At 29.4% G+C, this 17,411-nt stretch overlaps 1 protein-coding gene across 1 annotated transcript in view; it reads left to right on the plus strand.

The window, feature by feature from the left end:
- Positions 1–16,796, plus strand: part of LOC142322901 (fas apoptotic inhibitory molecule 1) — a 29,836-nt gene extending 13,040 nt beyond the window's left edge. Inside the window, exons 4-5 of the mRNA XM_075361991.1 lie at positions 5,862–5,911; positions 16,546–16,796. Coding sequence (XP_075218106.1) covers positions 5,862–5,911; positions 16,546–16,692 — 197 coding nt within the window. The 3' untranslated portion in view covers positions 16,693–16,796. The remainder of the gene's footprint in view (positions 1–5,861; positions 5,912–16,545) is intronic.
- The last annotated feature ends 615 nt before the right edge of the window (positions 16,797–17,411 follow it).

Raw genomic sequence — 17,411 nt, forward strand, 5'->3', positions numbered from 1 at the left:
TGACACCTTGCGACTTTTTCTTGTGGGAGTACATCAAAAGCGTTGTTTATACACAAAAAATTCGCGACCTAAACCACTTAAAAAACATGATTAATGAAGCAATGACAGCCATTAACGAAGAAATGTTAACCAATGTTTGGAGAGAAGTTGAGTATCGTTTGGACATTTGTCGAGCGACTAAGGGCGCACATAATGAAATTTATTAATTATGTAAATAAATGTTTGAGACGACAAATTTGAAAAATAAAAAACATAAACTGTAAGTAATTCTGTTTTAATTTAAACCATGTTCAAAACCGCACCATTCTTTTATGATAACCCTGTATTACAAAAATATCGGCTCATTATGCAAAAACTACAAAAATGCTGTAAAATAATTAACTTCCTTAGCTTTGGACTGGACGAGGTAATGAATTTTTGATCGGCCAATTTAACTTTTGTATCTCTAATTTTTATGGGGCTACTTGAAGGAACATGTTTAATCCTATAATTAAAATAATGAAGAAGAACTAAAGAAGATAATTAAAGTACAAATTCCTTAAATCTTGAGGATTCTTTTCAGATATAATTACATGTCGTTTGTGAAGCGCTGAATGTCTAGATATGGATGTCTTCGGTTTGAATATTTATTCTTAATCCGTGTGTTTTTTCTACAATTATAAAAAATCTTCAACTTCTGATTGTTTCCGATTGAAGTTTATTGTGTCGGTAATTGTAGTTGTCTCGCTGTAAAATATATTTTTTAACTATTGAAAATTAAAATTATATTTTAAAAATTCCGAATTTTTTTGCGTGTGAAAACAAAAGGTAGTAATTTATATTTTTTGAATTTTTTTTTGTTTAGAAAAATTTCAGCCCGATCAATCAGAAAATAAAATACTTACAGCCAATCAAAGATTTAAACCTATTTATGAGGCACGATGAATAATTTGAATATTGTTTTTACATACGTAATCTGTCTTTACAAAATTTACGTTGTTTTCTGAAAATTATAAGTCTGATAAAAATTTTCTTTTTGGTTTAGGAATGATTTCATAATTTTTTGGAGGCGCCTTCCTTGGTAAAATATTCCGGAGGTAAAATAGTCCCCCGTTCGGATCTCCGGGTGGGGACTACTAAGGAAGGGGTCACCAGAAAAGTAAAAAATAACATTCTACGAGTCGGAGCGTGGAATGTTAGAAGCTTAAAAAAGGTTGGTAGGCTAGAGAATTTAAAAAGGGAAATGGATAGGGTAAACGTGGATATAGTAGGAATTAGTGAGGTTCGGTGGGAAGAGGAAGGCGACTTTTGGTCGGGTGACTTTAGAGTAATTAACTCAGCGTCAAATAATGGGCAGGCAGGAGTAGGTTTCGTGATGAACAAGAAAATAGGGAGGAGAGTGGAGTATTTCAAGACGCATAGCGATAGAGTCATTGTAATAAGGATAAATTCAAAACCTAAACCGACAACGATTGTTAACGTCTATATGCCTACAAGCGCCCATGATGATGATGAGGTAGAATGTGTATACGAAGAGATTGATGAAGCAATTAAACACGTAAAAGGAGATGAAAATTTAATAATAGTTGGAGATTGGAATGCAAGCATTGGAAAAGGCAAGGAAGGAAATATAGTGGGTGAATACGGGCTGGGCAAAAGGAATGAAAGAGGGGACCGACTTATAGAGTTTTGCACGAAGTATAATTTAGTAATTGCCAACACCCAATTTAAAAATCATAATAGAAGAATATACACTTGGAAAAAGCCAGGCGATACTGCAAGGTATCAGATAGATTATATCATGGTTAAGCAAAGATTTAGAAATCAACTCGTGGACTGCAAAACTTACCCTGGAGCAGACATTGATAGCGACCATAATTTGGTGATAATGAAATGTAGATTGGGGTTTAAAAACCTGAAGAAAAGGTGTCAGATGAATCGGTGGAATTTAGAGAAGCTTGAGGAAGAGGAGGTAAAGAAGATTTTTGAGGAGGACATCGCTAGAGGTCTGAGTAAAAAAGATAAGATAGAAAATGTAGAAGAAGAATGGGAGAATGTTAAAAAGGAAATTCTTAAATCAGCAGAAGCGAACTTAGGCGGAATAAAGAGAACTGGTAGAAAACCTTGGGTTTCAGACGATATATTGCAGCTGATGGATGAACGTAGAAAATATAAGAATGCTAGTGATGAAGAAAGTAAAAGGAACTATCGGCAATTAAGAAATGCTATAAACAGGAAGTGCAAACTGGCGAAAGAAGAGTGGATTAAAGAAAAGTGTTCAGAAGTGGAAAGAGAAATGAACATTGGTAAAATAGACGGAGCATACAGGAAAGTTAAGGAAAATTTTGGGGTACATAAATTAAAATCTAATAATGTGTTAAACAAAGATGGTACACCTATATATAATACGAAAGGTAAAGTCGATAGATGGGTGGAATATATTGAAGAGTTATACGGAGGAAATGAATTAGAAAATGGTTTTATAGAGGAAGAAGAGGAAGTTGAGGAGGATGAAATGGGAGAAACAATACTGAGATCTGAATTTAAGAGAGCATTAAAAGATTTAAATGGCAGAAAGGCTCCTGGAATAGACGGAATACCTGTAGAATTACTGCGCAGTGCAGGGGAGGAGGCGATTGATAGATTATACAAACTGGTGTGTAATATTTATGAAAAAGGGGAATTTCCGTCAGACTTCAAAAAAAGTGTTATAGTAATGATACCAAAGAAATCAGGGGCAGATAAATGTGAAGAATACAGAACAATTAGTTTAACTAGTCATGCATCAAAAATCTTAACTAGAATTCTATACAGAAGAATTGATAGGAGAGTGGAGGAAGTGTTAGGAGAAGACCAATTTGGTTTCAGGAAAAGTATAGGGACAAGGGAAGCAATTTTAGGCCTCAGATTAATAGTAGAAGGAAGATTAAAGAAAAACAAACCAACATACTTGGCGTTTATAGACCTAGAAAAGGCATTCGATAACGTAGACTGGAATAAAATGTTCAGCATTTTAAAAAAATTAGGGTTCAAATACAGAGATAGAAGAACAATTGCTAACATGTACAGGAACCAAACAGCAACAGTAGCAATTGAAGAACATAAGAAAGAAGCCATAATAAGAAAGGGAGTCCGACAAGGATGTTCTCTATCTCCGTTACTTTTTAATCTTTACATGGAACTAGCAGTTAATGATGTTAAAGAACAATTTAGATTCGGAGTAACAGTACAAGGTGAAAAGATAAAGATGCTACGATTTGCTGATGATATAGTAATTCTAGCCGAGAATAAAAAGGATTTAGAAGAAACAATGAACGGCATAGATGAAGTCCTACGCAAGAACTATCGCATGAAAATAAACAAGAACAAAACAAAAGTAATGAAATGTAGTAGAAATAACAAAGATGGACCACTGAATGTGAAAATAGGAGGAGAAAAGATTATGGAGGTAGAAGAATTTTGTTATTTGGGAAGTAGAATTACTAAAGATGGACGAAGCAGGAGCGATATAAAATGCCGAATAGCACAAGCTAAACGAGCCTTCAGTAAGAAATATAAGTTGTTTACATCAAAAATTAATTTAAATGTCAGGAAAAGATTTTTGAAAGTGTATGTTTGGAGTGTCGCTTTATATGGAAGTGAAACTTGGACAATCGGAGTATCTGAGAAGAAAAGGTTAGAAGCTTTTGAAATGTGGTGCTATAGGAGAATGTTAAAAATCAGATGGGTGGATAAAGTGACAAATGAGGAGGTATTGCGGCAAATAGATGAAGAAAGAAGCATTTGGAAAAATATAGTTAAAAGAAGAGACAGACTTATAGGCCACATACTAAGGCATCCTGGAATAGTCGCTTTAATTTTGGAAGGACAGGTAGAAGGGAAAAATTGTGTAGGCAGGCCACGTTTGGAATATGTAAAACAAATTGTTAGGGATGTAGGATGTAGAGGGTATACTGAAATGAAACGACTAGCACTAGATAGGGAATCTTGGAGAGCTGCATCAAACCAGTCAAATGACTGAAGACAAAAAAAAAAAAAATTCATAATTTTTTAGAATTTTTTTGTTCAGTAATTTAAAAACTATTGAAATAATGAACTCTTCGGATTTAAATTATTCTTTGATTAAAATAAATTTAAATAATAATAACGCTGCTAGTTATTTTTAATGAAGAATATTGTAACCTAAAATATTATTGTACGATTTATTACAGTTTATTATTCTGAAAGTAAAAATAATCTTAATAGGGTAAGAAACTATATACTTACTAAAGTTTCCGAGGAAAAATATTGTAATTGATCAAAACCGCTGCACTATCGTGATTAATAAATGTAATTCAGGCGATCGAATAATACTAAAAAAATTTACAGCTACATACAATTATAATAAGTTCCGCGGTTGTAACTAGGTGTAATTACAACTAGTTACTGCTAATTGCAACTGGTTACTACAAGTTACCACTAGCTATAACTAGTAACTAGCTAGTTTTAATTTGTGGGGTGTTATTTCCTTTTTGAAGGCGTGTTATCACACAGATACTGAATCTATCATGAAATGACTCATTTTACGAAATAGCCCCGGAATAAAATTCTATATGTTGTAAATTTTTTAAAAGTTCCGTTACTGATTAATTTTTGAATAGAGTGAAACAATAACGCCTCCATCAATTTTCTGCTATTGACGCTGTTATGTCTTACTGCGAAATCACATTGATGAAAGTAAAACCAAAAGAAATAGTTCATCGTTTTTTTTTTTTTTTTTGTTAAAAAAAAATACGTGTAAAAGATTTTTCCGCTTTGTGACTAAATCTTTTTATTATTTTTATAATAATAACAATAATTTTTGTTCGATTTTTGTATTGTAGTCTTTTATGAAGACCCAAAGTGTTATATTATTCTATAACTTCAAACATGCAGTAATCTGAACTGGCCTTGAATTAATATTAGTTCGGATTAATGAAATTGCAGTGTATTATGTTATTTTTTAAACATTGAAATACTTGGAACAAAATCAGATTTTGCTCCGTAAAATATTGATGCAAGTTTGTATCACTGGTATTCAGATAATTGAAATAAGATTTATAAACTCTCAAAAAATATCTATCTGAAATCGAAAATAAAAATTTATTTTTTCAATATTTTATTGTATGATCTATTTGGACTTAAAATGTACCGAATTCTAATCCGGTTTTCTTAATATTAAATAATAAAAATAACATAAATGAAAATATTTTTTCTGCTAAAAACAATTTTTATGTACATTGAATATCGTTTATATTAAAAAACAAAAAAAAATTAATTGGTTAATATAATTTATTAATAACCATTCTAGTATTAAGTATAAGTATTCTGACGCTGGAAGGTTTTTATATAGTTTATATTTCACTCGGCCGGGCGGTAATTTAGATATAGTGAACTCAACATTGATGTTTGCACAAATCTACAAGGATGACTTTTTCATTTTATCTAAATATTTCTAAAATAAGTGGTAAAATCAGAATATTTTGATGATATTTTTTAATAACAGTTTTTTCTATTTTATTCTAGAGACACTTAAAAGTGGGTAGCCTCAACGAGTGTTTTAATAATAAAAATGCTTTCTTTAACGTTTTATTTAATATTTCTTTTTAGAAGTTTTTTATAATGTTATTGTAACTTAGAATTTAGATGATAAGTCGGAAAACAGTAGGCTTATTCTAAGGTACTTAAACTGTTTAGTTTTTTAAAAAATGTATGTTTGGATGCATGGGTGTGAGGTTATTTACCGTTTATTTTTTTGTAAATTAAAAAAGAAATTTATCTCTTTTTAAATTTATTATATAAAACATTTTTGACAAGTATTCCTTCGTTAAACTGTTTTATTTTATTTCATTTTTTTTTTTTAGAGAAAGATACGCTGGATATTTGGGCCAACGGACAAAAACTTGAAGCTACTGTAAGTAAATTCACAAAAGCGTACTTTATTATTGAATACTGTGTTATTAAGGTTTCAAGAGCAAAGTACTCGGTATTAGAATATTGTTAGTTTTTAAAGGTAATAAAATTTTTGTCTTTTAATTTACGCCAAATGCATCTACTGTTAATATAGCGACATGTGAACTTGCTTTTTTTTTAATGGGGATTCTATGGGACCCGGCTTAAGAATTAAATTTTTTTTTTTAATTTTTCATAATTTCTGATACTTTTTTTGTTTTTTATGTAGTGGTTGTTATTAAAAATGTTATATAAAGAGTAGCTCTAGAGCAAGGGGATCAAATCGAACTCTAATATTTTATTAAAATTGTAATTTTTTTTTTAGAATTATTTTCTATATACAATAAAACGTTAATGATAAAAACGTCATTAGTCTACTAGGACCTTTTATTTTTTATTAAGAATTTTGATCTTTTTTCTCAATTATACTTTCAAAACTGAATAATTTTTAAGGAAAAACGTCGTCATTTGGTTAACAATAAATAATATTTCAATAATAATAATAATAATAAAATATATGAAAAAAATCAGAAGTTAGTGAAATATAATGTTATGTACTTTTCATTTTAATTCAAAAATGTTTACAACCAGAGGTTAATAATTATTAATAATTCAATATATTTCAATTAAAAAACTTCATATATATATGAAGTCGGATTCGAACCGATGTGTGCATGGTTACTGATCCTACACGTTCTCACTTTCAGCACATATCTACTTGAGCGACGTGAAACGAAATTCATATATAAACTACGCATAATATAAAATGCTGATACGGATACCACAAACAAATGTGGTGCAATGTGGTGTCCATCACAATGCAATTGTGTACTGTCCACTTTATTAAAGAACTGGATGATCGTTTCTAACTTCCAAATGTAATAGGTTTAAATGAAGTGCAGCAAAAAATGTGTATATGTAATATAATAAGCGTGCAAGGAAGTCATGTAGTGTCTACATCAAATTGTTTTTAAAAAAGAAATACGTATAAATATTTAATATTTTACACTCACTACTTCATCATTATTAGTTTGACCTTAGCAGGTACATTGTGCCATGTCTGTCAATACAATACTTCATTTTTCCATAATAATGTATTTGAAAATCTCTTTTTTATTACTTTCTCGTCTTCACATTTCGCTGCTATAAATGCTACAATCCATACAAATAATTAAAAGCTCTTTCTTTTTAACTCTTTCTGACACTATTAAATCTATGTCTGGATAATGAAGTAAATTTGTTTCCTGCATAAATTCTTTCATTTCTTTTGATATCTTCTTTTATTGCTGTCTTTCATCGTCCATCTTTTGCAATTTTTTTTCTTAAATAACAAGATTATTCGATATTTGGAATAAAAAATTCAACTATCCTTAAAACACTATTTAAATAGAAATTTGTCATGATTTATCAGCCTTGTTTTATTATTATTATACTTTCAGATTAAATATTTCTTTTATCAATAAATCCATACCGTCAACTCATTTATAGTTTCGACTAAAAAAATCTCATCATCATGATCTTGAAGTCTTAATTTTTTTTCAAATGGAACTGTTACTCCATTCTCAAATTTCTTATTTCTTGTTTTAAGAATGTAAAATCATTCAATGGATTGATTCACTGACCTACTAGAACTGTACCATTTATACAGAAAATTTTATGTATTTATAAGTAGAAACGTATAAGGAGTTATACGTTACATTACTGATTAATTCTTTAACCGAAGCGTTTCCTGCCTTTTGTGGTTCCAGCGTAAATTACAAATTACTCTTCGTTATTTATATTTCAACCTTCATTTCTTTAAAATATTAGACATTTCATTTTACTTCAAATTATGATATGTTTTTTCGAGATTTACAATCGCTATGTCGTAATAGTTTTATTATACTTTTCAATCTGTCTTCCGACATTACTGTAAGAGTTCAGATCGCATACTTCGTGTTTTATTCCTGAATATGGATCGGTCTTCATCTGGTACGCGTTCCATCTCACTTTATTTTTAGTCAGTATACTATCCCAGTTACTATTTTGGAGGGCATGTGATGTCTAACTGAAGTTCAAGAACCGGTAGCCCTCAACTGCTTTTGCTTTCTTCAGAATTGCAGTCATCATACTTTTTATTCGTTTCTTCTTTACTTAAACTGATTATTAATTCATATGGTTTATCACTTATCCTTATTACTTTACTGTCATTTAAATTGTTCAGAGTTTGGTTAACTTCAAATCTTAAACTGCAGTTTCTCTGAACTTATCATTGACTTATCTTTTTCTTTATACTCGAACGTCATCCGTTGGTTCTTTCCCTCTGTGGTAACCTATCCCTTCATCATAGCCATCAGCTCTTTGTTTTATTTTATATGAGCTGTTTCCGTTTGCATTTCGGGAAACATATCTTTAAGTTTCATTTATTTCTCTATAGGAGAAACAATTTTCTTTTTTATAACAAAACATCTTTTCTTAAATTAGTTTTCTATTCCTAGCGCACGTTGTCTATTTATTTTATTTCTCTTCAATGTTCATCCATCAGTAATATCTTAAGTTTTCCCATGATCTATCTTCTTTCTTCTTAATATCTCTTTTCATTTTCTAAGTATCTCCTTTTATAAACGATAATTTATTAATTTTCTATAGTACCTTCTTTTACAGTAATTTTAAACGGTAGTCTTTTTTTCGGTTTAATCAAATTTCTACTTCCTATATTTTAAACTGATTATTTCCCACGTTGAGCTTCTATTTTAATTTATTAAAATTTAATGCACATTTCAGTACAGAAAAATTATTTTCAGAAACCGTATAAACTCCTGAATAAGTTTTAATTTTGATTTCGGAATCTTGAACAATAATTTATCAAATTTGATCATTTTTTTTTTTTTATTTTGGGAGGGGAAGAAAATTTAATTACATTAAATAGAAATAGTTTAAAAAAACCGTTTAATTATTAAATTGTTAAAAAATAAGGTTTTACTCTCTTATAAACTTAGAAAAAAATGTGCAATGTTAAAATATTTGTTAAAAAAAAATTTAAATAATTACAAATTAATTTTTAATCAGAGTAATGCAAGGTAATTTAGTGTTTAATAAAATTGTTATGTCTGTCATTCAGCAATAAATAATTTGATTAATTAGACTAAATTTATAAAATTGTTTCTGAGTAATATGTTTTGGAATTTTTCATTTCGTTTTATCTTTTAATAAAATCTTTTAATAAGAATTGTTTCAGATTATTCATTATGCTACGCTGTTAAATTTTAAAATTTTTATGTAAAATTAATTTATAAGAAGGTTTAAAACTGAATTTGATACCTTTTTTTGTTTATAAAGTGCTTATTACTAAAAATATTAAAAAGTTTTTTAAAATCATTCTTCAGTAAATTGTATGCTGCCTGAAAGGTTTTGTGTGCAACTAAAAATAGTATCATCACCATATACAAAAGCCAAACAATGAGACAGACTGTTTAAAATTACATTAACATTATGAGATATAAAATCGGGCCTAGGTAAACTTCCTTGTTGCACCCCAGAATGACAATTCATCGGATCGCTAAAGCTAGTATCTATTTTAACAATAAATTTTCTATAATTTAAATAACTTTAAAAATCAATCAAGGAAATGTCCTAAAAACTCCTATTCTTCTCAAATCTAGGTACAGGATTTCATGGCTAAGGATATCAAAATTATACTTTTTTCATACACCTTTTTCTTTAAAATTATTCTCTTTTTTTAACACCCTTTCCTCTCTGAAAACCAAACTGTTTTTTACGTAATATATTGTTTTTTAGTAAGTAATTATTTAAATAATTTACAAAGTATTTTTCAAAACTTTTCCAGTTACCGAGTAATACCTATGAGCCTTATAGTTGTTTATTATGCTACGATCACCCTTGTTAAATATGGATTTTATCATGGTAACCTTCATTTAATTAGGAAAAGTATCTGTTTTTAGGGAAAAACTTCTTAAATCAGCAACCGTTTGACTGATTGTTTTATTTAGTAATTTTAAGTCTCCAACTCTAACCTTATCAGAACCTGGAGATCTGGATGAATGTAGTCTAGTAATTATCTTCGTAATAGAATGAGGGGTTGCTACAGGAACATGAAAATTGGCGCCGGGTATCTGTCTAAAATTGAGTTGCCAAAAACGAACAGCCGAACTGTAGTACAAAGAATATCCTTTATCAATCCATTTAGAATAAGCAAATTTTTATAATCAACAGAAATATTATTTTTTTCAATAGTATCACTCGGGTCAATGTTAGATTCACCCAAGAAAATGATGTGATCATTATCAGAAAAACTACTCAAAACAAAATTTCTATTCATTTAGAAATAATCTTAGCCTAAGATCGGGCGGTCTGTTACACTCATATGGATTTGAATACTAGATTGTGGATACCGTTGTTTTTTGGTAGTTGGATTTCAATTAACCACCCATCTCAGGAATGGTCGAAGTGAGACTGTATAAGACTACACACGTCATTTACACTCATGCATATCATCTCATTCATCCGTTCAGGTATTAACCTGAACGGTAATTCCCGGAGGCTAAACAGGAAAAAAATAAAAATGATCGGGCGGTTTATATAAAAAGTTGAAAGAATTACCACCTGCAATAAGAGTTCCCAATAAAGATTCACAAGAATTTAAATTTTTTTATATAAATTGAAATTTGTTTTTATAAAACAAAATTAGACCACCCACCCACCCGACCTATTTACCCTCAATTTGTAATATTTGTTGTAATTTGAAATAAAGAATAAATATATCACTTTTACGTCTATAGATACTTCATTTAAAATTATTACTTCTAGATCAGCTTTATTTAATAATAATTCTAACTCATTTCAATATTTTTTAATAGACTTAATGTTAAGATAAACAATAGATAACAAGTTGGTATATTTATCGTAATTATTAAATGCAAATTTTTCCCAGTAAATTAGATAATTGCATACCTCGTAATTAACTTCATTAAAAATGATTCATTCGTAAACCATTTATCAACAGACATAACAACGATAACAGAGACAAATATAGAATTCTAAGATATATAAATATAGACATAATTATAGGCGTATAATATTATCAAAGGAAAGATTAAAATTTCAGGATACCATTACAGTTATTTATAAATAAAACCTTTTCGTTTGGTCGATCAGTCTTTTTTTACAAAAAAAAAAATCCATTTTAAAACCATACAAGTTTATATGATTTTTCTTTAGCTTTCAATCTCGTGTCCTTAAGAAGTGATCGGAAAAAGGCGTCATGTTTTCATTACGTTAATTAAAGATTCCCATTCACACAGGTTCCATTTTCAAAAATGTTCTTGATTTTCAATGAGGAGTTGATTTTTCTGAAGTTCTTTGAAGAATTAAGCCATTCGTCTCTGAAATTTGAATGAAACTGCACCAGAATTTTAGAAGATCTCTTTTTATTATTTGAAGGAATACGACGAGCAACATGAATAATAATAATAATCAACACCAATAGATTTTTTACCACAAGACTCATTGTTTGATTAATGTTTTCATTATTAATTGATTGTAAATTTTAATTCCAAGTTTCTCGTTTTCTATATTGTTCCGAGTTATTTATCTGATCGGATAAAAGAGATATTTTTGAACACGGTCTAGCAGAATTTTATTAATTTTTTAATTTAAAATTCTCATTTATAAATTATAACAGTTGCTTAGAGATTTCGTCATATTTCAATGACAGAAACTCATAAATTTTTTAAGATTTTGTACACTATCCTTCATATTAATATGACCGTCTATGTTATTGTTTAAAATTGCCAAAGATTTACTTAGATCAGTATTTGATAATTCAATATCATAATCTGCTGATTGACAATTTTTATATTTCCATTGTTTTTTTGTTTTTTTAGACATAGATTTATAAGTTGAGGCACTTAAAGAATAACCTTAGTGACAATAACCTTTACACCAAGAGCAAAAACATAGTCACCATCGTTAGAAACAGAGAAATCACATTTAGAACACAACCTCATTTTGAGGTTAGATTTAACAACATAAACACGTCCGCACTTGTCAGATACCACTAGTATAATAATAGTAAAAACAACAACGAATTATTAAAGCAGCTTACCTTTGGTATTATAGACAGGTTTCGCAAAAATTCAAAACTTAATTTGTTAAAACTGATTCCTTTTTAATAAAATTCTTATATGTTTATTTTTGTATTAAATAATATATTTCCACATTCATATTTTGGTAACTGTTGGCGTATTAAAATAATTAAGTTTTTTTTAAGTTATCGCTGAAATTTTTCGGTTTCTTCGTAGAGGTTAAAACTATAAGCCGTTGATAAAGCAGAACTTTGTTTTCACCATGCAACCTTAAATTAGAAAAGCTTACTTGAAACTTTTCCCTATTGATAGATTTCGCGTAGGAATAAATAATAAAAAAGATTCAAGTCAACATGTAATAATATTAAAAGCTTAGAAGAACTTTTTTTTTATGGCTGGTTTTGTATTAACTCATTAATAAGTTTAAAGAAAATACAATTTGTACACTGGTAGTCCTCATTTTTTGAAAAACTAATTTTTTTTTATAAGAAGAATTCTTCATTGTGTTACTTACAAGTATTGGTTTTGTAATAAATAACAATACTCTTGGAGAAAGCAACTCTTAATTTGTGACTATCGTACGTCAGCTGTTCACACATGTTACAGCTAAGAAAGATTGGGGGAGATAGTAAAGATTTCTGTACTCTTGGAATTCAGATCAGTATCTGCCACCTATTTCACGTTCTTCATCAATATTTTTGAAATATGTTTAAAATTCTGTTTTGAAAATTGTATTATTATGTTCAGTTATATCAGTTCAAAAAAATATGGAAGATCTGTAGTGAAATACTCAGGTTTTAGGGATCGCTGAGTGGTTTACGATCAATTTTAAGCCTAGCAGTATTATAAAGATTAACGAAAGATAAGTCTAATTTCAAGGAAAAAAATATTTACCGTAATCTATTGTTGAGGAATCTTTCAAATTCTTTTTGGGGGGATTGTCCGCCGCTACTTTCTTCGTATCTGTTTATTTTATCAGAATTTAGTCTTTAGAACACTTGTATTCTAAACATCCTCTCGTTACCAGATCAATAATACAATCGCTGAGTTGAACCACGCAACACCAAGTGAGTTTCTGCTGGATCACTAGCCATGTATTCCAGTTAATGAATGTGCAGATTCCGCTACTAAAGCCGCATGTAGTCAACCGTCCTTCACCACTCATGGTACTACATGCGATTTTATTAATTGTGTAAAACACGTTCTTCCAGCAAACCGGCAAGGTTACTGGACTGTTACAGTGGATAATAAACTCTGGCACATCAAAGATACTGTGTTGCCATGGAATCTTCAGGTAGAAAAATTTGTCGAGAGGAAGTGATTCTCTGTCGATTGCGGTTAGGACATGCGAGAGCCACTCGAGGATTTCGCACCAGTACGCATACGATGCGACAGCCGCCTGTCCACCACATTCTTGTGGATTGCGTATGTTAGGTGGCCTTACGTCGTAAATTAAAATGGCCCAGCAACAGTCGACGAATCCTTGGCAATGATCAGGATATTTTAGACCGAGTGTTACTGTTTCTCCAACGGATTAGGATATTAGACAGAATTTAATATTGTTTGCTCTGTTTTATTGTTTTTAATATTTATTTATTATATTTATATTTTCTTTATGTCGTTTAATATTGTTTATTATATTATATTTATAATAAATATTTGTTTTTATTATTTAATATTGTTTTTGCTGTGTTGTTTTTTGTTTTTTTTTTTTTAATAATTGTTAGGTTTTTATGTTAGTTATTTAATATTGCTGTTATCCGAGAACGGGCCCTTTACACTCCTCTCGACTTCATTAAATTTTATATTTTGTATTATTTATATTTATTTTAATTTTAAATAAAAATATTTTATTTTAAGTTTAGGTCTGTAACATTACTTTTAAGTGAGTCTTAAGTGATAGATTTACTGTGATATTAGTTATAAGTTTTTTTATTACTCAGTTTTTCGTGTAGTGTTTCTTGTTTGTTTTTATTTTTATTCCGGGCGATGATAACGGGAAAGCATTTCTCACCCCTTGAAAAAATGAATTTTACATGAAATTCCGTTTTCATGTACGAGTATATTTTATATATTGCCAAATTAACGCATTGAAAGATTAGGAGCGTACAGTAAATTGAAATACAACGTCAGTATTACTGGTAAATAAAATTAGGATTAATTGAATATATGTGTGTCAGACTTTTCAAGGATTTTTTTAATAAAAAGCTACAAATAATCTGTAGACCTGAAGTTTTGGATGACATATTAATAAGGTCCTAACAGATTTCAATTTCAAATAGAAATATCAATCTAAATTTTTATCCTTTAAAAGAAAATAAAACTGGCGCAAGCTTGCAGTGTTTCTGGAGAACGGTATTTTTAAGAATATTCATAGAGAACTTAAAGAAAGTTCATATTGCCACCATACAATTCCCTTAGAGGTAAACATGGGGTTGTAACATTCTCTGATCCTTGTCATCGTAAAAAATGTTTGATTGAATCAAGAAATTTTATTTTTATGTTTGTTCGGATGAACAATATGCGTAAAGTTTGGATTTAGGACACAGTAGTCTATTTATTTCAATCTACTATAGTCGGCAAAAAGATCAAATTTGTGGTAAAACAGTCACAGAGCAATATCTGAGAAATCTGATTTTATTTAACTATTAATTCTCGTTATGGTCATTTAATGTCGAAAGATAAAACAACTAAATACGAGTAGTGCAAATAAAGTTGTACATTAAAAATGTTGACTATAACTTTATGTAAGTTTTGTTTGTAAGAGAAGGGGTCACAAGGCAGGTGAAGGGGGAAGTCCAGTATTGCTATTGTTGAGCGGTATATTGTTGAGCCGCTGATAACGGGAATGGTGAAGGCCGGCCGGCCATTTTGTCGCTTATCAGTCCCCACCGCACCTCTGCATCATCAGATAAAAAAATTGAAATACTTTGGTATTCAAAACTTTCTTTTACAAAATGCGTTCTACTTTTATGAAATATAAAAATATCGCTTATCAGAAGGAGAGGTCAGGCATTCTTGCCTCCTAAAGTTCTCATGTTCCTAGAATACTGCAATATTTTAGTTTTGAAATTTTGGCTTTTTTATAAAATATTTCAAATTTTAAAACGAAGATCTTCGTTTTCAAAATATGTTTTATCTTCAGAAAAATAAAAATCAAATAATGGTGCTCAAAGGGTTTTGATTCCCATGCCACCTATGGCATCTATCCTCCTAATCTATAAAAAAAAGTATTATTATTTATTTAATTTTTTAAAAAATTAACCTCTGAAACAGTTTCAGATAGGGGGGCCTGTCTTAATGAAACCTCTATATTGGGCGACAATTAATTTTCAGCTACGTTTTTGAACTTGAAACAGTATTGTTAATTCTTTAACTCTTTCTTAATTCGGTAATTAGTACTACCACTGATCAAGCAGTTGCCGATCCAAATTTATTATTTTATTGTATTCGGTCCAGCACCGCTTCGAATCAGAAATGTTATAAAATCACAAAGAAAGGTGTTTTTAGTAATATCAAGGCATAACCCACCGGGTTGGTCTAGTGGTTAACGCGTCTTCCCAAATCAGCTGATTTGGAAGTCGAGAGTTACAGCGTTCAAGTCCTAGTAAAGCCAGTTATTTTTACACGGATTTGAATACTAGATCGTGGATACCGGTGTTCTTTGGTGGTTGGGTTTCATTAACCACACTACTCGGTAATTGTCGAACTGAGAATGTACTTCGTTTATTTATTTTGCTACTTCGTTTATTTATCGTATACTTACTTTCATTAATCTGCATTTATAGTTCTACACTACGCATTTATAGGACTACACTTCATTTACACTCATACATATCATCCTCATTCATCCTCTGAAGAATTATCTAAACGGTAGTTACCGGAGGCTAAACAGGAAAAAGAAAGAAAAGTAATATCAAGGCATGGAATTGATGAAATGAGATCCTAAATTACTCTTCATTTCTTTCAAGGATAGACTTACAAAAATCGTTCTACGAGATTTAGGCATCTATTGCGAATATTCATAATTGTCATCAATACTTTCAAGAGAAATACCAATAAGTAATATATCGTCCATAAAAATAAACGGTGTTTTGTTCTAAAGTTAGAAATATGCAAAAAAATATAGAAAAAAGTTGTTATTCAGCAATATAATAATAATTTTTTTTTTCATTCAATTGTGTGTGTTGTAAAACTTTGTTCTTAAACTCTTTGTTCTTTTGTCGGGAATGCTTAAACAATTATTTGTAAACCTTCGACTGGATTAATTAAAATTATTTAAAAACATATATATATATATATATTTATACTAAAAAGAAGAATATTTATACTACACAGAAATTTGTTAAGAACTGAATAGTACATCCTATACTGGTACTAAAGATTTTGTATTAAAAGATAATTTTATTAGAATGAAATATATGTTTAATAGAAGATTTTAAAAGGTAAACAACGTAGGTTTAACACTCGCTTTGCGCTCATGATTGGTACATTTATATATTTATGTTTTCAGGGTGAATTCGTTGAAGATGGGACGGAAACGCATTTTCATCTCGGTGACATTCCAGCCTACATAAAAGCTGTTACTAGCTGTAATAAAAGAGAAGGTCTTATCCACAGCTTAATCGTTCAAAATGAAATAATACCCCCCGAAAATTAGATATTTGCTGATGTTATAGGGGCTTTGTTGTTTTATTTTATAAGTATATTTTTTGTTTTTGTGATAATTACTATTTATAAAGAAGCTTTTAAATTATATTTTTATTTTTCTACTACATGAAATATTATTATTAATTTTATTTAACATTTCTTTGAATAATGATTACCGTTGGTGTATATATATATATATATATATATATATATATATATAATATAAAAAATTATAAATATAATCCGCTTACCAACAAATATTTGTATAAATTTACATCCTAGCGCTTTCGGAAAATCATTTCCATCTTCAGGGACGTATCGTAACTAATTGTATGTATGTATAATAATAGTAATACTTCGCAAATTAAATGACTTAGATAAATAAAAAACAAAATTTGTATAAATATAACAACTGATCTTCATAATATTCATAACAATTGTGACTACCACACTGACAAGACGCATTACGTATGATTTGATTTTAATAATTGATGATCAATTGTTATATTTATACAAATATTTTTTTTTACTTATCTAACTCATTTAATATGTGAAATATTATTATTATATGTATAATTACTTACGATACGTCCCTGAAGATAGAAATAATTTTCCGAAAGCGCTAGGATGTAAATTTATACAAATATTAGTTGGTAAGCGGATTTATATTTATAATTTTTCATTTGAAATTATTGTTGATTATTTTTAAAATGTAGCCGTAAAAATATT

This window comes from Lycorma delicatula, chromosome 4 (genome assembly GCF_047948215.1).
Source record: "Lycorma delicatula isolate Av1 chromosome 4, ASM4794821v1, whole genome shotgun sequence".
Lineage (NCBI taxonomy): Eukaryota > Metazoa > Arthropoda > Insecta > Hemiptera > Fulgoridae > Lycorma > Lycorma delicatula.